The 23,293-nt window shown below is 35.2% G+C and overlaps 1 protein-coding gene across 2 annotated transcripts in view; it reads right to left on the bottom strand.

Annotated features, from left to right (window-relative positions):
* LOC132546252 (xanthine dehydrogenase/oxidase-like) overlaps positions 1–23,293 on the bottom strand; it is a 35,890-nt gene that overhangs the window by 9,850 nt on the left and 2,747 nt on the right. The window contains exons 1-21 of one of the 2 annotated variants that reach the window (XM_060209962.1): positions 22,091–22,174; positions 17,276–17,352; positions 16,424–16,481; positions 14,867–14,963; positions 13,992–14,100; positions 10,221–10,347; positions 9,850–9,911; positions 9,169–9,288; positions 8,806–8,947; positions 8,003–8,170; positions 7,606–7,682; positions 6,927–7,020; positions 6,612–6,721; positions 6,130–6,314; positions 5,479–5,626; positions 4,263–4,449; positions 3,841–4,019; positions 3,399–3,518; positions 1,980–2,201; positions 1,697–1,760; positions 991–1,060 (exon numbers count right to left, since the gene is read on the bottom strand). In XM_060209962.1, coding sequence (XP_060065945.1) covers positions 991–1,060; positions 1,697–1,760; positions 1,980–2,201; positions 3,399–3,518; positions 3,841–4,019; positions 4,263–4,449; positions 5,479–5,626; positions 6,130–6,314; positions 6,612–6,721; positions 6,927–7,020; positions 7,606–7,682; positions 8,003–8,170; positions 8,806–8,947; positions 9,169–9,288; positions 9,850–9,911; positions 10,221–10,347; positions 13,992–14,100; positions 14,867–14,963; positions 16,424–16,481; positions 17,276–17,320 — 2,384 coding nt within the window. In that variant the 5' untranslated portion in view covers positions 17,321–17,352; positions 22,091–22,174. Of the gene's footprint in view, positions 1–990; positions 1,061–1,696; positions 1,761–1,979; positions 2,202–3,398; positions 3,519–3,840; positions 4,020–4,262; positions 4,450–5,478; positions 5,627–6,129; positions 6,315–6,611; positions 6,722–6,926; positions 7,021–7,605; positions 7,683–8,002; positions 8,171–8,805; positions 8,948–9,168; positions 9,289–9,849; positions 9,912–10,220; positions 10,348–13,991; positions 14,101–14,866; positions 14,964–16,423; positions 16,482–17,275; positions 17,353–22,090; positions 22,175–23,293 lie in introns of those variants that run through there. The other variant, XM_060209963.1, reaches the window with a different exon arrangement.

The following is a 23,293-nucleotide window of genomic DNA, read 5'->3' as shown; positions in this document are numbered from 1 at the left end:
TCAGCGTTGTCACTTAATATCCATTGAAACTTTAATAAGAACAAAATTTAATATATTTTTCGACAACTTAATGAAAATTTAAACAAAAGTGTGCAACAAAGACAGTATGCATTTTTCCCCGCGGAGGATCATCGTCTAGAACTGGTGCGCCTGTTCGTAAACGAAGCGGTAGCGGCCATTTTTTTACAGGCACCGAAGCTGAGAGCAAGAAATATCAGGCTTCAATCGCTTCACATCTTTTGAAACGTACAGCTACAGTTATTAAATGTTAAGTTTTTATTTTGATGTTTTTAAATCCCATACTTGTGGTCTATTGCCAGTCTAGTAGAAGTTGAGGAGTTTTCTCCCCTTACCGAATATTTGTATTCATACGCACTGGCAACGTTAATCTGGTCAAATTCATTGGTAAATGAAACAGATCACATTTAGTAGTTTTATTGAGTCTGATTTGGGTAAAAATTGAAATATTAAACATTGAAAACACATGAAAACATTTCTATTGTTTATACTCAGAAATATGTCAAATTTAGGTTCATTGATATTACAATGCCAATTAGCTAGTGCCGATCATTCAGTGTCGTTGGGTGAGGGCAAACTAAATATACTTCGGTGATAATGCAAGAGGAAAAATGAATTTTGCATGTGTAACATCTATCAAATTAAAACAAATAAATTGGCAAGTCCTCACGCATTAAAGATATAACGAATATAGCTTTACAAATTATGGCCGGTGCTGCAATACAAATCTCGGCAATGTACATAACATTATATACTCATAGAAAACATATCTAAAATGTTTGCAATTACAACATAAATTTCCAGTTTTTGCAACTTAAGCTTTGAACAGCATGAAATATATGGCACTAAACAAAGTTCCTGTTAAAAGAATCTTCAAACAAAACACAACGTACTTAGAATCGAAATGGGAAATGAAGTTCATCTGACAATGACAAACCATTTGAAGTTATTTCATTGACCTAAGAGACCTACTTCCATGCCCCGACAGCTGCTATTCCGGCTACAGCTACAGCGTCCCCCTGTTTTCCACCAAATCCTCCACCTACATAACCATATTAAATCAGTTACAATTAACGTCCACAAAATTAATCAAGAACATACCAACATGTCAACTTAATCATAATCCAAACTCAAATTCAATAAAACTACGGCAAAACAGGAGAGATTTACATGTCACATTCTCAAATGAGAGCATGATATACAACAGCAGAACCAACAGACAAAATAACGAGCATCAAACATCGTATATTCTCAATAAGGTCACTATGACGACCGTAAAACATAATTTTTATCAATTTCTTTTGAAACACTGCGTTAAGAGATTGCCCATCAGTTGACGACATCTTGCACGAAAATCGTGATAATTGGAACGGACTCGTGAATATTGAATCAACTTCGATATTTCAATACCATACGATGGGAAAGCAGCGATGTTGCTATCCAAAAATCGATACTATATTTATTGACTTAAAATGAATCTAGAAAACATCGCTGGCAGTACTTCTTATGTTATAATGTTGTCATTCAACACTCTTGGATGTTCAATCTATAAATAATATAGAAAGCCAATTTCGTACATCCTATCCAATTGGTTTCGCGATTGATTAGTGTTATTGATTAAGCTTGTGTCATGCATTTAATATATTTATATACATATAACAGTATATTGTCAACTTACCGACTCGTTTTATCTTCACCGTTAATCTGTTCCGAGGTATTTTCAGGAATTGAGATAGGATGTGCTGTTTTGTAAATGAAATTTCATTAATTTCCTGATCTTAAACAGTGAGATGCTATATACTCCGCCAACATGTATTATCCACATAACTGTTAAAATATTAATAACAGAAAACAATCGATGACGACTTTTTCATTTAACAAAAAATGGACCATGAAAAAGTAAACAAGTGATGGAAGTATTTTTGAGGATCAAAGATATAATTGACGATATTTCCACAGACCTGTGTTGATGTTAAAATCTGTGTGGATGTAAATACTTCCAGTTCGTGTTGCTCCAGCTTTGGTACTGCAAGCGCGGACTGAGTTTCTAAGTACATGTGTTCCTGTACACCTGTAGAACATGTGCCCTCTACACATTGACTGGCTGTCCCTCGGATACTCTCTAGATCACCGACATCAATCTTATGTACTCCATCAAACATTTCATTCTTCTCAATTGCCTCCTACAATAACCACGTAAACCAAATATGGACCTCACGTATCGAGTGTTTGAATCACGGATATTGTACTGTTGGCAAAACCCTTTATGACAGTTGCTGGTTAATGCTACTATCATTTGGAAACAGATATCAAAAGTCAGAAAAAGCTATCACAGATTTCATTTAAAAATTCAAATCGCGCATGTGGATAAAATCACCTACTGACACTGAAAACATGTCAAAGTGGTGAAATGAATTTTATCCACGATGGTGTTCATATACTGCAATACTTGTCTTGCCATACGTTGGAAATTCCGCTATGTTGATACGCTTATATTCATATTAAATGTCAAACTTTTAGTTAGTATTATCCATATTCCTTTTTCTTGTTATCTAAACAATTGTTATTGTATGTCATGTCATACTTCAGAATGTTTGGATTGGACCGATAATACAAAACAATAATGATGAGACTAGCAAACACAGAATAGAATATATTGAACAATAGTTATTACGTAGAATACATTAAGAAGATAAGTTATAAAAGGAACAAAAAATAATACAATAAAGAGATTTTAGTAACATATATGTAATTTAGCGTTTTACATGCCCCATGATATTTAACTTCTCATTAGCAGTCAAGAGTCAAAGGAAATGCAGGTTGGATCGAATAACAAGCAATTCATGTTTATTACCGAAAAGAGGACACTATCTTATATCATTACAGAAAAAAGTATAGCGATTTAATTTGAAGCACCTTATCAAAATCACTGTGTGTGAATACCCTCAGTTCAGACAGCCAAACGGCAGTAGATTTGTTTTAAAAGCGTGTAATTTAGTTATGTGCCTTTTGCACAATCCTTAAAACAAATAAATTACAGGTAGCTACGATTGGGGGAATGAATGATCAGCCAAAAAATATCTTTAAACCTGAGCAGAAAGTCCTTCCATAGAACATAATTATTCCTTTATAATCAAAATCTCGCTTTTCATTGTCGACAACTTCCGAACATATCTTCCAAAAAGATATAATTGAAAGTTTTGCAACATAAGTTGAAATAAGGCCGAAATATTATTGTGACAATAACATCATCAATAGTATGGTTTAATGAAAGAGTATGCATTTGACCAGTTAGTATTTGGAGACAGGGCAGAATAACTTACCACGTATCTAGTGGGTCATATTCAAGCATAAAATCATTTACAAACATTATTAGATACCTCAATGGTAAAGGTAGTATCCATCTTTTCGTACGTGACGATAACCAGTTCTGCCGCCTTCTCACCCACAGCTCGGCTCTCGGCTAAGACTGCACCGATCACCTGGCCGCAACAGAACACCTGGGAAAATCAACAATCAGAATTAATGAATCATGATCGACATTTCCGAAGACGTCCATTCAAGTACATGTGTTCAATATTAGGGGAGAAAAAAATATAACTTCGAACATCAAACAGAATTACAGATTCACTCTGAATCAGTCTAATATCAAATTTCATTGTCACAATAGTAACAAGTTTCATCATAAACTTCCACATAAGAGATGTCTTCCCTCTTTACTGCACCATCTTACCAGTAATTTTATCGCCTGAATATATTACATTTATCAAAGTGCAATAATTTTCATTCGTATCTAGTAATGAATTCATACGGTTTCCTTACTTCATCTTCGGCAAACAGTGTGCCGTCTGGCACTATTTCCCCGAATCTGTTGCTACCAGGTACGTCAGAGCTATTGATATAGTCCACCACCCCAGGGAGTTCAAGCGCATGCGTCGGGTCAACAGATATGATCCGAGCATGTGCATGCTTACTGGTAACAGGAACAGCACAGAGTTCACCTGTGACACAAGTTAAAACTTAACCTTAGAAAAAGAGGTTATTTAAAATTTCAAAGAGGCCCTGTCAAACGCACTTAATGACAGGAAACTACTGTAGTCGTAATTTTCATGATACGTCTTCATTGATATTTCATCCTAAATGTGCAGTTTTATACTTTATATTATATTAAGTGTTTCTATATCTCATTGATTATACAAATAAATCAAGATTATACACGTGCAGCGGTTGGAAGCGTTAAGTACTTTGAAATGAAGGTATGTCGTCCACAAACTGTGCCTCTCCAGATGTGACGTATTCGGAGGAGACGTTAGGCACAGGTTTCCATACAATCCTGTTACCGTCATCGCTTGGGACGTCGTAAACTTGTGTACCGGAAACAGTTGTTAAGGGTAGCCCTGTCACACTATACTGGCTGGACGAATTCACATTCTAAAAGAATGATTATTTATCAAATGATTATCTAAAAATGTACTACAGAACAGATCGGAGCCTCAATAGTTACAGAAAAATAAAATGGAGGAGACTTCGAAATCAGAATATCGATATGCATATATATAAATCCGATATGAAAAAACGTTAAATGCTGGTGTGAAGTAATGATTACAAAGTATTCAAACAGATAATTCTGATTACTAAGATGAATTAACACATATAAGCAAACAGAGTCAAGTATATCATAGATGAAATTCCATTTGATAAATAAACAAGTAATTTAATTCTTGTTCGTGTTCCATTTAGGTTATTAACTGACAAAATTTGGTAATTTTGCAATCAGATAATAAATACCAACGGGATATTTTGTGTTTCTGGGGAGAGAATCTGCTGGAATATCGAACAGGACATTTCGCGGATGTCCAATATAGTCGGACAGGTAATGCAGTAAAAAGCTTCCTGCTTTTACATTTTAAGTCAGTGATAGGTTTTATAACTTTTCCGTTTTCACTATTAACGAATGGACCTCTTTTATGTATCGACATATCCCGCATCTGGTATCTTTGCACTTCGAAACCACATAGTTGCGTTGGTCGCCGACATCCCATTTAGCTCGGGTAAACATTCTCTTCAAGTTGTTGGGATGCTCTTTACTTTGCAGAATGTCCGATGGCTTAATGCGATGGCACATTTTCCCGCTTTTATGCAATGTATTTATAGAATACTTTGCAACTTCAACCGTATTAAGATGATCCGAGTTATGCGTTAATACGAACGGTATTTCAGTTTTGTTTGCTTGTCTTACATTTGATATTCTTCCAAAAGTATTGTTTTGCCGCGTTCAATACCCTTAGTAATCAAGGGTGTGTGAATGAAACATAGAATAGGACACAACGAAATTCTTCATACCTTCCATTGGTCTTGAACAAACAGGAAACACTTGTATTGCTTTGCCGCGGTTAATAACCTTAGTAATTAAGGGTGTGTGAATGAAGCATAGAAAGGATACAACGAAATTCTACATACCTTCAACTGGTCTTGTACAAACAGGAAAAACTTGTAGAAAAAGCTGCAGGCGAGAGTAAGCCTGAATTTGGAATTATCGTAATGACTGTTGTTAAGCTCCGTTATCAGGTCACCACACACCGCTGCGACTAAATCTTCAGACCACGTTCTGTATGTTTAATAAAACACAAGACGTACATTGAATGTTCAGAGCAACATAAAATTAACGATACTAAAGATAAGATTAAATCAGAAACCTTAAGCGAGCTTTAATGGAATTTCCTACGTCGTCATCCATCATCGTCATGTATCTTTGTTAGATTTTAAAAGCTAGTTCTTGTACATCGGTTTTACAATTCTTTTTTACATTATGTATTACAACAAAGTGCGGCAATCATCAGCAAGATGGAATCTGACTGAATGACATGGGTACTATAATAATCAAATATGCATATATGACTATTTTTGGACATTATTCTCCGGAATGCAGTGTGAAATCAGTCGTGAGAAACATTAAATAATTGACCTTATTAAATATATTTGTCGAGTTGAATTATACCAGCATTAGAAAGAGGGAAAATATCATACTTTGTTTAATACAAACCTATGTACCGAGTTAGGGTGATCACGAACATCGAATTTTAGTACTATATTGAATTTGATCAAACATACTTTCCAATAGAACTTTTAGCAGCTGATAGTGCCAAAACAGGTTTCTTGTCAACGCCACCGAAAGCTAGTCGCATCCCCCGAACAGCTTCTCGAGAAGTGTCCAGTTCTACAAACAGTCCGCATGTAACTATACCATAGTCGAACCCGCGACGGTGAGGCTGCTTCATGCCAACTATAAACTCGTTCTGAAAATAAAAATCATGCAGAAAATGAGGCTATTTGATATTATTGCTTTGATCAAATCCTGTTGGCATATTCACCTTGGTTGTTCTTGCGTGAAATGGTCGGTGCGGAATGAAAGTACTATAACGCATAAATGTGCTTTCCCACTAAATATTGAAGCGAGCTTCATTAGAGGCACATGATATCAACCATGGTCAGGTAAACGCATTATGATACGAGAGTTTGTTTCTTATATTACAAAGTGATATAAAAGATCAAAAACGAATCACATAAATACAAGATTTGAGAAAACTGCATACATCGCTTGTATATGGTATAGAGATGGAGACAAGGATTTCGCTTCCACCAATGTGACCATATCCATTACTGATGAAGTCTCCATCCATCTTACATAGACGCACTTCTTTTCCTACAATGCAAAATATTAGTTATATATACATTTTTGACTATACAAATACAGTAGCCGTATCCAAGTACAATATTGAAAGACGAAAAGAATCCAGTCTCTGAATTTATTATGTAGGTATTCCAAGCGCCAAGCACGATGTAAACCGATATATTCAAAATAAACAGATTGCTTTAATCGATAGTGTTGTTGTAAAAAAATTCGGAACCTTCTGATACGAAGTTTAGCTCTGCTCCGGCAGCCAATAGGAACGCCTGCAGATCCAGATTGGGCGCATGACTCATCACGTGACCCCCAATAGTCTGAAAGGAAGAAATATATTTGTCTTCAAACTAGCAATGGCTATGAATTTAGGTCTTTATCAAAACTATATCGTCCAAAGATAATTATACTAATTTTTAACAATAACATAATAATATAATAATATACATTGTTCATAATCAAACGACCCGACAGTAAGTGAAATCCCTCACACAAAGAATAACGGAATTTTCATATGAAAATAATCATTTCCTTAAAACTTACTCCATGACAAAATTAACGTTTTCTTTTTACTCTAAAATCCATCCGAACCTGGATTTTTGAACCCAGGTAGTAAGTAAATATGTGAGAATGTGAATATTATGAGCGATGATTATTTCTTGACCAACGATGATAAAACAAGGCAGTTTAATATTTTCATACTGGAAACAAAAGAGGTTCTGAATTCTTGTTCATCGATACTTTTTATTTGTAAACATGCTTTGGAAACTTCCGACGTAAAAAATGAAAAGAGAAATAAATAAATACATAAATAACAGCAGAATCTACGAAAATAGTTATTCTTGAATATCAAAATAAGTATATATGGTTATGAATAATGTACATGTTTACAGAGGACTTCTTACCGCCGTGTTCCGAATCTGGTCCACACCTATCCAGCGTAGAACGTCCAGGGCTGCTTTCATACATCTGTTTGCAGGATCTATGTCAAAACATGAACTGAATAAGTAGGATTCAATGTCATTTTAAGCTAACATGTTCACATATATAATCATGGACTTTGTCATTGTCCCACAAATTGATATAAAGATTCCTTACGGCGTAGTATAACCGTAGTATAAGACATAAAGAACATTTATAGTTGCGACATGTTTCAAAATATCAACATCTTAATAGTATTTCTTACAGGCAAATATAGCGAGTGTACATTTGTTCCGGCCCAGGCATTTTGGTAATCCCAATGGTAGTTACTGGTACATTTTACAATTTTTTTTTCGATCGTTCTCGAGCAAGATAATTCACCTTTGGTTTTGCCCAATAATTCATTCAGAGAGTGCTCTAATGAAGCCATTGTAACCCCAGCTCCGACTCGAATCCCAGACGTAGTCGTCTCAACAACAACTAACTCCCGAACATTGGTTCCACAAATAATCACATCAGAGGTCAGTTTTCCCTTCCGCAGCAGATACCCTGTCATCAGAACAATATACAATATACATGTTTTTTACGCACTTTAACACTCCTACAGCAAATATGAGGGTTCTGGAAGACGTCACATAGTTTGATGATAAGAATAATAAAGTTCCATAAAAAACAGGAACATGAAAAGATAAAAATACTGCAACATGTAACAATACAAGCTTTTAAGTATACTATGTGTGTTTGAGACTTGGGACTAATGTAATTGTTAAAGATACTCATACAATAAAAAATGTTTACGAAAACGACCTTATTTTAAATTCTAGTATGAAGCAGGCACGTGACAAACAGAATGCATATTTGTTGATCCATCTGCAATGATCGAGAAAAGCCACACGCACGCACTTAAAATTTGAATATATCTGTCCTTTATCGGGAAATACATTTCATAAATAACATAGCTTGATACAAGCGGTAAAACAAAGAACAACATAGTGTTAGGGACATACACCTTTAACTGTGGTGTTTATTATCTAAAAATACAAATCTGGAGTAACAATATCATTATGCTTTTCTGCTACGAATATCTTTTGTCATGAATTTGTTACAGCATACAAAAAGAAGTTCATTTTTGAAGATGTCATAAGTTCATGGTGATCATATGGTACTTATACGTATGATATTACCTATACTATTACAGCCCATGACCACAGGTGCGTCTGGATGTTCTGCCTTCAGTCGCAGTATTTCAGACAGGGATGTGGGGCGGTACCAGGTATAGCGGTCTCCACTGAAGACAACATTCTTTGTGTGGTAAGATTCTGTGAGCTGCAATGAGGTGATAGCACTAATTGGCATAAAGGCCTACCTTGTATATTATAGTATATTGCAGTTGCGTCTAGACAACAGTTAATGTGGCGAGTTTTCATTAAAACTAATTGTTGTATAGATATGTTTTTTAGTTTTAAACACAGTATTTTAATATTTTTACTTGTTACAGTTTTGCAATGATTGAGCAACCATCACACCCCAAACATCTATGTTTTTACCTGTAATTCCGGTGGAAATATGACATCTTGAGAAGAAGAATCTTTCTGGTAAGTAGATTCCACAGTGCTTACTGGCGTCTCTGTTGTTTGTTGACACAGGCCTAGTCCACATGGACAGTTCTGAAACCAAAATTCTTATCAGTTAGTTGACCATGTTGCTAATGATGCAAACAGGACTTATATACAATCGGCATTATATGTAAAGGCCTGGAAAAATCTATATATACACTAGTGCACCCACTAATTCAGATCAATGATGAGTCGTAGAAACAGCTGTTGATGCAGTTTAGTTCATAATCTAGCACAGCTGTATATAATTTTGGATTGCAAGGCGCTATTGATTTCTATATCTTTTGTACAATCTATACACTAATTAGTTAGAGGCATTTTAAGTTATGATCTTGAATTATTTAAAATATTGATTTTCTTGCGGACTTTCTTTTTAGGGACAAAGGAGAAACTAGTTTTCTAAATAGACTCTTGGTTTATTGGATATGTGATGGTAAAGAGTCTATCGAAAAAGAAACGTTGATGTGTTTTAAATTCATATAGGTGATTCAAGGAGGCAAATATTCGATTAAATATAACGAAATAAATTTCAGTCAGATATCGGACCTTGGTAGTCATATGGCATTAAAACATTTACACGCGCAGAAATTACAAAGAATTATGCATACTTACCTTTTTGGCCTCCACGAATGCATCAACTATAGGGCGGTAGCCGGTACATCGACATAAGTTTCCTATGGCAAACAAATATAAACGTCACTCAATACTTAAATCCTCACACCAAACTCCTGGAATTTTGGGCAAGCAGAGTTTGGAATGTGACAAATAGTGATCACCAAAGACAACAACTAAGTATGACATTTTTTATACCATATTTATCAAAGCTGGTGTTTTTTTTGTTTTTTTTTTGTTTTTTTTTTGGTTTTTTTGTTATCCAGTTGACTGTCATTTGACGATAATATAAATATATATAGCCCTTTTTCAATCAAAAATGTCTCTTAGAGTAGGATGTCAGAATATATCCAATATGAGGTGCTCGGTACCTTCAAGAACTCTCTCCATCTGTTCCTTTGCTGCAGTAGGGTTGTTCCTTAACAGCGTGTACATCGTCATTACCATTCCGGGGGTACAGAATCCACACTGGAAACCCTGTGACTCAATCATACCTTTCTGTGATTGAAAAGAATAATTTTTCTTTCATTGATTTGTATAATTTGCGAAAGGTCATTATATATTATTTGAATTCAAAGATAATCATGGATGTATCATAGAAAGACTGCGGATAAAGTCAGATCGACATTATCTAAATGATAGGCTTGCTTAACTTTGCTTGTAGGGTTGTTTTGCCAGGTCGCCCTTTTTGCGTCGATTGATTGATCTAACTTGTGGCTTAACAAAACCACATCATCACAGGAGGCTGAACAAAGAGGCTCGGGCTGATTTAGCCGCTTGGGGACTATTTTTGGACTATTTTAACGGCACATCCATGTTTTTATCTGATAAGTGGGAAACATCAGCACATTTACAGTTTTACACTGATGCGAGTAATGTGGGTTTTGGCGGATTTTTTCAAACAGCCTGGATGTATGGGAAATGGCCATCTGAATGGGAATCTTTCCACATAACTGTTAAAGAATTTTTTGCTGTAGTCCTCTTGAACCGCTGTATCATCTTTCATTGTGATAATCATGCTGTGGTAGACATTATCAACAAACAAACCAGTAAAGACCTCATGAGACTAGTTCGGCGTTTTGTAGTGACCGCATTAAAACTGAATATTTTATTTACTTCGCAACATATACCTGGTAAGTGCAATACCTTAAGTGACCATCTGTCTCGTTTACAGGTGGACTCCTTTCGTCAACTGGCCCCACATATGGAGGCACATCCAACTTCCATTCCACCCCAGTTCATGTACGTTTGACTAGTACCATCCATTCGTTGCTGGTGAAAGCTACATCAATGCAAACTTCTCGTGTTTATGAGAGAGCATATTCTCTCCTTTGCCATTTTGTTACCTCAGTTTTTTCGGGTACTCCAGTCTTGCCAACCTCATATCCTGTACTTGCATTTTTCATTGCACATTTGTTTGACCACCACTTAGCATCCGCCACTATTTCCACATATGTTGCAGCTATAGGTTACATAAATAAGATTTGTGGTTATCGTGATCCCACACAATCCTTCCTGATGAAGAAATTATTAAATTCCATTCAGCGTGGTACTTAGCACGTAGACAGCCGTCTGCCGATTACGCCGGAGATCCTTGCGAAACTTGTGACATCTTTAAAATTTACCACCTCATCACCTTATCAATACCATCTGCTGAAAGCCATGTATCTGTTAGCTTTTCATGCATTTTTGCGTGTAGGTGAAATGACACACAGCCGATCTGCTGGCAATTGCTTACAGTTTAAAGATATTAGGATTATCACCAATTTGTCAGGGGCCCTGTGTACTTTGGAATTAACGTTCCATTCATTCAAAGCACACTATAACATCAGACCAATAACTTTGGCCATGTCTGCCCTCGAAAACCTAGTGATTGTTGTCCTGTTTTTGCCATGCAGCAGTATTTGCTGTTACGGGGTCTGCATCCTGGACCATTGTTTTGTTTTCCTAATCTGCAGGCTGTTTCATATGCTTATTTTAGTGCTTGCCTTAAACATTCGCTATGTTGGGCTGGACTCTCGCATCTTCGTTTGACTCATAGCTTTCGTATAGGTGCTGCCAGTTCTGCGGCAGCTCGTGGTATCCCAGATGATGAAATTCAGCAGATGGGAAGGTGGCAGTCTATGGCATTTAAACGATATATAAGGTTACCTTCGATTTTTGATATGTAATAGAAATACTGTTTTTGATATGTTATAGAAATACTGTCAGTGTAACCCTGCTGCAACATCTGTGTGACCTTTAGTCATGGGGTCTACCGGTCAATAATTGACATTATACATTACATTGTACAAATATGTTGTTTTAAAGCTGTTTTTGTCGTCGTGTTTATTGGGCCTATGGGCCTATGGTCGATAGGTCTAAAAAATTTTCTTCCTTTTGATTATCACATGAATTATGTATATCAATTGTGGGGTCTCATCAGCTATTATGACGTCAAGGAGGTAACCATCTGGACAATTCCTCATAGACTTGGATACATACTCCTGACAATATTGTGCTGTGTTGCTTTACAAACTATTACTTTTGTGCTATATGCCATAACGTTCTATGTATATATATTGTTTGAGGATACTACTTCCGGGCATTGGGTCGGGAAGTCGTGTATATTTTCTTGAATTTTATCTTGTTTCAACCATGTATGGTAGTTATGCTTACAAACCAGTTATCAGATATCGTTTATATAATATCACAACAGTGATTTGATACTGGCTTTGTGTTATTTGCATTGGTGAAATATATTTTCATACATTTAATTCATTACTTAGTTATGATACTGCCGTGTACATTTACACGCCATTCCATTTACCAGTGGGCTTTTGGCCTTGAAGTTCTGTGTATGCCTATATTGCGTGACACTCCTGCCTTCGGGCATTAAGTTGGGAGTTTCTAGTCTTAATCGTTTTCCTTGTTATACCCATATATGATATCAGTTTTACCTGCTATGCTTGTATTTCGCTTTGCATGTTCCTTTTCATGCAGTTATAATCCTTAATTTGGCACTCTACATGGCTGCGGATGGGGAGAGATAAACAAATCCTTGGGTTATATTACCCATGGATAGTTTATCTCTGTGGCGTTTTTCATACCCCCACCTTAGACTTAAATCTTTAGTTTTATACATTTACAACTTGAATTGAGTGATTATCTAAAAAGTTTTAGATTTTACTATTTTTGTTAGTTGTATATGTACATACGTCGTTTAATAAAACGGCCATATTTCAATTCAGATTTTGTGTTTGTTGTTTACTTTGATGTATAAGTCTAACAAGCTTGCCATAGTTATGATAGGAATCATTTATAAATACAAATTAAACTTTGTTTAATGTAATTTATGAATGTTCCGCAAGAGATTTTTATTTTTAATTAAAATTAATTATATAAGAATGTTACGGAAATGATTATTATTACATAAAACAGATTGAGAGGAGGTGATTGGTTGAGGGAGCACAGTTTCGTATCTATTTTTAGCTCACTATATAAGTACAGGTTCACTGGACTCAGAGGTCAGAGGCTGCTGATAAGATGGATGAGCAAGGTCTGTACATGTTACATAATTATTAGTTTTGCTGTTTAATAGCTACGCTGAAAGTTTATCTCTTTACCCACCACCTCCCCTTCAATCATCCGTTGTACTATGAGTTTATTTGCCTGCTGGCTTTTGGGTTCTAGCAGATACTTAATTTCTGTTTGGGATGTCCCATACTGTTTGAGATGTCCCATACTTTAAAAGATGGTTTTATAACCCTACATTTACAACATTTTAAAAGATGGTTGTATAGTGGGGCGTTTTTTATACCCTCATCTTAGACTTAAATCTTTAGTTTTATACATGTACAACTTGAATTGAGTGATTATCTAAAAAGGTTTTAGATATGTACTATTTTTGTTAGTTGTATATGTACATACGTCGTTTAATAAACGGCCATATTTCAATTCAGATTTTGTGTTTGTTGTTTACTTTGATGTATAAGTCTAACAAGCTTGCCATGGTTATGATAGGAATCATTTATAATATCATTTAACTCTATACCAATTTCAGAGAGTATCTAGTAATTCGACATGTTGATCAAGTCAAGTGCTCTTTATACCGAACTTCTGTTTTATTTCTTACGTAATGCAAAGTAAGCGTATAAACTAACCTGTACTCCATGCAGTCCAGTCTGGGAGCTGCCTACGCCCTCCACGGTAGTGACTGCTCGTCCGTGAAGGTAACACAAAGGCACCAGACAGGCGTTTGCAGATACATGTCTGAAGGCAAAAAAATGACACCATGCTGGTAGACTTTCATTTCCCTCTTTGCATTATGTTATAATTATCAATTTATATCGTTCAAACAATGAGCTACAGATACAGTAGGTAAAATTCAAGTGGCAGTGGTAAGTTGCATACACATATAATCAAACAGAAAAACGAACTGGTCATTAAACTCTGTATTTATGACACTGCCATTGTTACTTTGCACAGGGGCTACAATTGAGTGGCCAAGAAGATGACACAGCTAGAAACACTAGCTTTTTCCGTGAACTGCAACTTTACTCCCTTCGCCAACGAGCTTTGTCTCGAGACAGTCAAAGGTTCAACTGACATTCTCAGCATACGCTAATTTCTCCCTTGTTATAGCGATGCAGCCTCAGGAGTAGAGATCCAGTACCCAACATGAATCTAATAATATCGTTCTTCCCATGTTGTCCCATGGTATCCAACAAGATACTAGATCTGACAGCTGCCACAAAATATAACATAAATCGGGAGTACAGCACCGCAATCAAACCTCCGACATCGAGTCATCGTTGATTAACATTTTTTAACAATTTCTAACATTCTCTACTTTGAGACAATCGCAAATGATTACCTTCATCTCTGTCCTTAACCAAAATTACCAATATGATCGATTCGCTAACTAAAAAATCACCATACAAATAAGGCTGATAAAATCTGCTTGTTTTTGGACTTTTTAAAGTTGGAAATGGCCATAATAATGGAAATTATTGAAATTAATGATTGTTTTACCTACGTTATCGATTTATTGGTGACGTCATATGAGGAGATCATGACGGTGCATGCACCGCACGCACCCTGACCACATGCTGATTTTGTTCCTGTAAGATATACTGTGACGACGATAAGGACAATCATACATATAGATATGACACAACAAGAATGAATTATCTATGTCTTACAACTTAATACAGATATATCTAAACTAATAATAACAATTAAGCGTTAGTACTATTAAAAGTTTCAAAATAAAGCCCTTAGCATAACTGACGAGTCCTAGAAGGACAAAACAATATGATGTAGCATCACTGGTATGATGCACAACAAGAATGATGTAGCATTTAATATATGTTTTTGGCTCTAATGAATATGATGTAGCAACTGATGAGTCGTAACAACTTATGATAGCATCACTGACAAGTCCTAGAAGGACAAAACAACGGTATGATGTAGCATCACTGACGAGTCCTAGAAGGACGAAACAGCTGTATGATGTAGCATCACTGACAAGTCCTAGAAGGACAAAACAACGGTATGATGTAGCATCACTGACGAGTCCTAGAAGGACAAAACAACGGTATGATGTAGCATCACTGATGAGTCCTAGAAGGACGAAACAACGGTATGATGTAGCATCACTGACGAGTCCTAGAAGGACGTAACAACTGTATGATGCAGTTTAATTATTTTTTGGCTCTAATGAATCAAACTCTAAATTTGTATTAAAAGTTGCCATTCACGTGTGTCTGTTGTGCAATATTTGTACAATAGCGGGTAGCGGACACTGATGGTCCTTGAGGTTTGGGGTAGCCTGCATGCCACATATAAATTCATGGCAGGGTTCAGAATATACATATGCACCTAACATTGTTCTAAAATCATCCGATATGCAGAAATTACGAAAATAATTAAATTATGGGGCTAGTGCACTTCCCCGCCTTGATTTTGACATTTTTTCAATCATTTTGGATTTACTCCAGTCGCTTCCTTGGCCTTTTACTTCAGGCCTTAATATGACTGACGACTCCCTAGAATGTCGAAACAGCTGTTTGATGCAGTTGATTTCATTGTTTGCCTCTACTGTATCTAACTTTAAAATTTGTAATAAATGATTACATTCACTTGTGAGTCTTTTGTACAATCTTTCAGAAGATTAATTCCTATTTTTGCCATGTTTTCATTCCGATGTGGAGGATGCCTTTTAATTTCATACACTCCAAAATGTTATTCGGTGATACAACTATACAATCGGTGATTATCTCAAATATATCTATAATGGACATACACATCACAGTCTGGGGCCTTAGATCTGTTGTCTTATTGATGGTGAAAACCAACTTACAGAAACTTCATCCAATAACAAATCCATGTCATCCATGACAATAAACAATAAGTTTAACCCACGATTTATTGGTCATATTTTCAATTTTTATGAAACATACTTCGAAAGATTCGATCACCCATAAAGATTGTTGATACAAACTGGAATATGTTACCAGAGCCGGTATATGTTTTTGTGCAATATGGAACCATATAACTATATTGAGATTTAACGGTACAGATGTAAGGATACAGGTCTGGCGAAGATATTGTAACAAAGTTGTCTCCGGATTTGGGCTTCCCACTTCAACCTGAATCAAAAGGAATTATGCATAGTTAATATATGGATACTACATACTACAGACACTTGATACAGCTACAGAAAGCTCCTCGTGCATTTACGAGTTATCATGTGAACGGAATTGTACCAGAAACGTCCACCTAATACCAATACTAAACCCTTTATTCAAAATAATAAATACAAATACAACAACCCGTTATATTGAGGAACCAACTAAAACGCAAGTGTAGGAAATATAGGCTACATGGACATAAAGACATTTACATTATAATACCATTACTAATATGTTCCGTTAAATCTAACATCGGTCCGGAACAAAGGGAGATATCACTTAAAACAAACATACCAATGTCTTACTAAATATCTAATTACGAAGTATTCAAATAGCTTAATAACTGTTACACTGGATTTCTGGAGCTGAAAATACTACATACTGGTACAAAATTTTAGGTAGAAGTGGTTGCAAATCGGACAGATTTCTTGAATTGCGTCAGAAACATAAATACACAAAACGCATACAAATGGAAATTAGGATAACCTATATTACGGGAACTAAGGCCTTGGAATGCCGTGGTGTTAAAAACTTACAGCTTTGATCATGAAGATGTGTCATGCATCAACTGAGCACTTTGAGATGAATGATTCATCTGTGTTAATATTTTGTTACTTGAAGATAAAAATTTCACTGATTTGTGTTTTGTCAAAAGAGGTTTTTTATCATGCTGTCAAAACGGCTACAAAGATGACCAAGGATTGTTTTGCAATAGTATCATTTGATCAAGGTGAATCCCGTGGATGTCCTACCTTTTTACCGTTGACAAAGAAGATGAGTGCGTCTCGTGACTCCATGACGTAGCGTATATAGTCGCTGTGTTAAGCCTCTGTGTGGAATAAGGAAATAGGTTACCAAAAGCATACACACCTGTGTTGACAAGGACAGTGTTTGCACTACCACACAAACCGCCAGTTTGATATCTAAACACAAACATTTGTTTTTGGGAAAACCTGCTTTCATAACTTAAATATTTAGTATTCCATATTTCACTATTTCCACCCCAAACATTTTCCGTTTATCATCTTTATTTACTACAAATTATAATGAATGAAATTGATTTTACGTTGTGCTGTACATAGTGTCAGACATTATGCAAAATTCCAGTCTGCAATAACCAACTGAAAAATGTTATTCTTGCCATTGACAGGGAGGAAAGTAATTTTTATTTTGTTCCCGCAGGCAAGCCATGTTTTATTTTTCATTATATATTAAGCGTCAGTCTTGTTTACAAAGTTTTTTATGTCCTGATCTCCGTCTAGGGTGCAGATTTAAAAGACATTTAGGTAAGACATCAAACATTCTGGAATTATGACATGTTCCTGAATTCATCTATGAATGTTTTTGACCAACCTGCATGTTGATACTGCGTGAAATCATTCGTTCTGGTTCTCACATTTATATCATAAATAAATTGATTTTTCTGTGATATTTACATTGTTTTTTTCAGAAACTCATTTGAACACTGATCATATTGTTTCACTTTGTAGCAACACCTTATTTTTATATATTGTCCTGTAATTGTACTATCTGTCCCTAATTTTATAAGGGTAAAAGGTGACAAAATTCTAAACAGTTAGTTTTCTTTAATTTTGGCACAGGCTTTGAGTTCTGTCTCTGACAGAGACATGCCAGAATGTTTTTTCAAAGTTTTGGTTTCCAGTCCCTGATTAAAAACCAGCACTGTGATAGTGTAACTACTGGTTTTCCTACTGACAGTATATTACATGGTAGGGTGTCCTGTATGAGAGGCGCCTTCGACTGTATACCTGTACTTTATTATGGTACCTCCATGAAGTCGGCATCAGCTTCGTAATAGTACAAAGGAAGCTAGCACTTACATGTACAACCTTAAATGGCAATATCTGTTTTCAATATAAAATAAAAGCCAAGCAAAGCAATGCTAGAAAAAGTCCTAGATTTTACAATGGCAGTGATTGCCATTCAGCTACATCAAATGAGGTTCAGATTCAGGTTACAAGGCACAACAAATATACAAGTTTAGTGCTATGTTGATCGTATTTTACATTTTCATAGTTAAATTATTGTAAGATATATTTCCACAGATACATAAATCTTAGTTCAAATTCTTACCATACAAAACACCGTTAAAATACAGGGGTTTGTTTGTAAAATAATTAATTGTAAAACAAATTATATAAATTATATATCATTTAAACCATGTTTGTTTGTTCGGATGGCAGTTGGTTATGTTAAAAGAAAACCTGAACATCCGTGGCCATAAGTGGTGAAAGAGTTGATCTGTCCAGCTGTAGACAAATCCGAGATGCTTATTGTATATTGATTTCAAAAGGTCTCGTTTATTATATGTTTATTTACTTTTCGAGATACAATATCACTTCTGAAATCAGTTCTCTTCTACTTCGGAATTTTAGGGTCTTACTGTATTCAGGGTAGTAGTCTTAAATTGACTTGAGAATGGCTTTTCGTGATAAAAGCAAAGCTTTTGACAGGAACGCATGTGATTAGAAAATATAATATGTAAAAATATGTTCGTTGATGGGAACCAGATATAAGTCTGCTTGAAAAAGAACAAGAATTTGAAATAATGTCCCAAATTGTGACCATGTTCATTTTGAAATGTCAAAAGTCTGTTGTCAGAAACGTTATATAGCAACGTGACTATTGCTACTCATTATCAGCGTGTTATCATACCTTCTGTCCACGATGTGCATGTATCAATTGTGTAGGCTAAACTTCACCCTGATAAAGAAGAGTCGGTATAAAGTCTAATAAAAATTCCGACTGAATTTAATTCAAGTAAACGATGTCACGTCATTGTTTGATATGGTGATTAAGAAATTACCTTTTTTATTGGAATGGACGACATAATAAACATGGGACAATTTCGTGATCGTCAATAAATATAACCTTACATGTGCAAGTACGCTATCTAAATTTACATTAAAAATGCCGTTTACAAGGATCTGACCTAGGTTTAAATGAGTAGTGTTGTTGATAAGACTTAAAACATAAATTATCTGATCAGTTTATCATAAGACCATCACAATGTATAAAAATACATAAAAACGGCTAAGTGTGATGTTTCTTTTGAAAGTTTCAACAGAGAGTGAAGAAAATGGAGAATTTTTTTTTACTTATTTAGACTTATATTGTTTAGTTTTCTGTCATTTCTGTCTATATCTATTCTTAGCTATTAACGGTCTTTAAACTCTGATAGTTGGTTTAGAGCAAATGTTTGCAATAAAGCAATTGTTTATTTAATTTCATACTTTTGAAAGGCCTGTCTCTCTCTAATCTGTCGACACTCGATCCTGTGTGAATGTATTTGTGCTTGTATGTCTTTATGTTCGTCTGTCTGTACGTCTTACTCTATCTAACATTTCTTGCCTCTGTGTGCACGTGATTTGTTTGTGTTTGTCTGTCTTTGTAATGACCAGTCTATCTCTATTCTCATTCTTTAAAAAAGATAAACACAACACGTGACTATTATGGCTAGTTATATGTTCAATGTTCTTAACTGACATCTTGGATCGATTGAAATCTGATGCATCATATTTAAGTATTTGTTTGTGTATAATAAATTGATTGATAATGTGAGAGCTATTTATATGCATGTATAAACACTTCTTTACATCGTGTATAGAGGTGAATATTTCAGTGAACAGATCTGATGTGTATGAAATATTAAATCTTTAATTATGAATGTTTCTATTACAGATATATGGCGTTGTGCATGAAATGTTTGATATGTTTTACATGAACACACGGTGTATTTGAAAACAGGAATTAGGAATATATGATATGTATGAAATGTTTGATACGAGATATCTGGTATACAAATGTCTTTATTTAGATCTATGAATGAGTGTGCTCATTAAATAAATTAAGCTCAAAAATATAGTTTTCCTATATAAACTATAGTAAACTTGTCCCCTTCCCCCCGGGGGAAAATGTGAGACCCTGGGGCCATGAAATTAACAATTTCGGTAAAGCACCTTAAGATGTTTCCATTCAAGAAGAGTATTTGATTCTACCATGTCTGGATCTTGAGAAAATTTTTTTTTAAATCTGAGTTAATTTGACTCCTTCTGACCCGCCCCTCAGGTTTTGGTTCATTTTAGGTCAGAGAAGTTTCTGCAAAGTTTCTTTCAAAATGGATCATGGGTTTTTGAGAAGAAGTCGAAAGAGTTAAATTGTTTACGGACGCACGACCCACGACGCCGGATGAAGGGTATTAGATTACGTCACCATGAGACCTTGTCTCAGATGACCTAAAAAAACGGTTCAAACCTGTCCATAATAGCTTATCATATTTGTATCATTTATTTGCCATATTTTCCTAAAATATGTACGGTTTAAACAATATTTGTACTACAATATGTGGGCATTTAGCAATTCTCAAGACATCAATTAATCACCAAAATTGTTTATCGAACACTTTTAATCCATACGTGGAATAAAATTTCAAGACATTTTGATTAGCTGACCCTTTGAACTTTGACCGGGTCAACTCCATGCTCGTTGACGTTATCACTTCGAACGCTCACACTGAGAGCGACAGCTGACACACATTTGATTTTATCTGCATTTTTTTAAGGACTCTTTATATTGGCACATTTAGCATAACGACAATTCTGACCACACTACTCCTTCTGTAAACTGTGAATGAATGAATAATATGGCTGTAAGGGCGCTTCACACACACATATACACACACACGCACACGTGTACACACACACACACACACACACGGAAGTTCAAAACGTAGTTCGCGTTATATGAATTTCTATCCACTACCTGCTTTGAAAACGATAAACTTGATAATTTTGTTGTAATTTGTAAAATATTATACCGTTATAGTGTTATTGCATATTACAACTTTTGAAAAATAACTGGAGTGAAAGAAATATCACATAAACAACCAGTTGCCGTGGGATCTCTCTGTATTACCGCAGTTTGCACTCCTTTTTATCGATTCAGTGGTCATAAATAAAACTATGACAGAGTTGCTCAAAAAGGCTATTGCCTATTGTCGATTTAGAAACTACTTCAGTGAGGTGTTTAACAGTGAATTATACCTATAAAAATAGACTGGAATAGGAATTGATTATTTACAAATTTTGTGGCTTTTATTCAGCGAACATGTGTAACATCAATGTTCATAAATGTGTGTATTTCTGTTATGTGATTGTTAACTTTTAACATAAAACATGCATTAGAATTCAAGTTCGTCAATGACACACTGCAGATGACATTGCCAAATTCGTAATAAAAATGAGCATGTGACACATCTATAACATTATTTAAGAAAAGAATAGCCTGACACAAGGTCAGTCTACAAACGGAGTCCTGTACTACATGGTTCAGCACGATTGGATCTTTCTTGTTAAACTGTTCGAACCGAAATACGTCAGGCCGGTATGGGCTTCCGTATGTAAACCTTGCCAGGTCTGCGATAGATGCAGCGAGCTGTTTGAGGCAGATAAGCATCCATATCATTTTGTAAAATATTGGGAATGTAACATAGCTACAAAATGCTGCGTCCAACGTTATTACAGAGTGATGATAGTAATGTGACCTACCTGCGTGTAGCTCCCACGGTAGGTTTATAGTGCTGTTGACATAATACACAAACTATATTGACGTGAAAGACGTGTACCTAGCGAGTCACAGCGGAAAGTAGTAACGTAAAATTAGGTCTGAACGCTAGTACGGGGAAGAGAAATCCGGATCGGTTCAATATCAGAAACTCTGGAATATTACATCTACTGGTTTGGGACCCATATGTTATTCTTTGTCCTCGCCACATAAAAGATATTGATGGTTGGTTGAGTCAGAGTATGTACTTATCTGTTAAACAGAATAGACACATCAGTACTAACGAGAGTTCGCTCCCTACTTAATGGCCCCTGTTCCAGAAATAGGTACGATTATTTTCATTTTCCAATATTCCTTATAATTTATTTATTGTATTCACTGTGTATGCATATATATATATATATATTTAAAACGATAGAATTTGCATGAATATCTTAAATATCAAGTATACATATATTATCGGTTTCATGTAAATTAAATTTTTAAGGAATTCTTATTTCAATTGTTTAATGTAAATGTAACGTGACTAGTTGTACATTTTGTATATAAATATTGTACCGGATAAGTGCGGTATTTGTATGTAACTCATTTATAGAATTGTACTGTTGTATAATTGCAGGGAAAATCCACTTAGGATAATAAATCGGAAAAACTTTCAAAAGTGTGTTGTTTGTATTATTCTACAAATTTCAACACTGCTACACTAACATCAAGTATGAATATACTTTTTACTCTGTTTTTTCAGTGGTCCAAGGTCAAGGTCATGGCGACGATGGAATTTATATATGTATCAGACATTTTTCATTTTTTCTTTAATTCTTGGATTCGTCATCAGATTTTCTTGTTAAAGAAGTAATATTCTCCTTTAAAGCGTTAATTTAAGATCGTTATTATAAACTGCTTCGTTATTTGTGATAAATAAAAGTCATTTAAATTTGCCGTGAATATTTATCAATATTTTTTACCAAAAGCTTATCAACACAGAGGAGAATATCTCACTTTTAAGATGAAATACATACTAGCATTTCGTGTTTTTCACTAGATTATCGTTGTATTTCCTCGGTGCGTGGCCAAGGTCCGCGACAAATTATCTGCTAATGGAGGGTCTCGATATAGTTTCATTAATGTAACAGATACTTAATGTGCCTGATATAGTATCCTAGGCATTAGTATGCTATGTTATTTAC

Source organism: Ylistrum balloti, unplaced genomic scaffold (assembly GCF_031769215.1).
Source record: "Ylistrum balloti isolate Yb309-2 unplaced genomic scaffold, AGI_CSIRO_Ybal_v1 Utg369882, whole genome shotgun sequence".
Taxonomy (NCBI): domain Eukaryota; kingdom Metazoa; phylum Mollusca; class Bivalvia; order Pectinida; family Pectinidae; genus Ylistrum; species Ylistrum balloti.
Note: the sequence above shows the minus strand (reverse complement) of the source record. Positions and strands in the feature narration are given on the sequence as shown.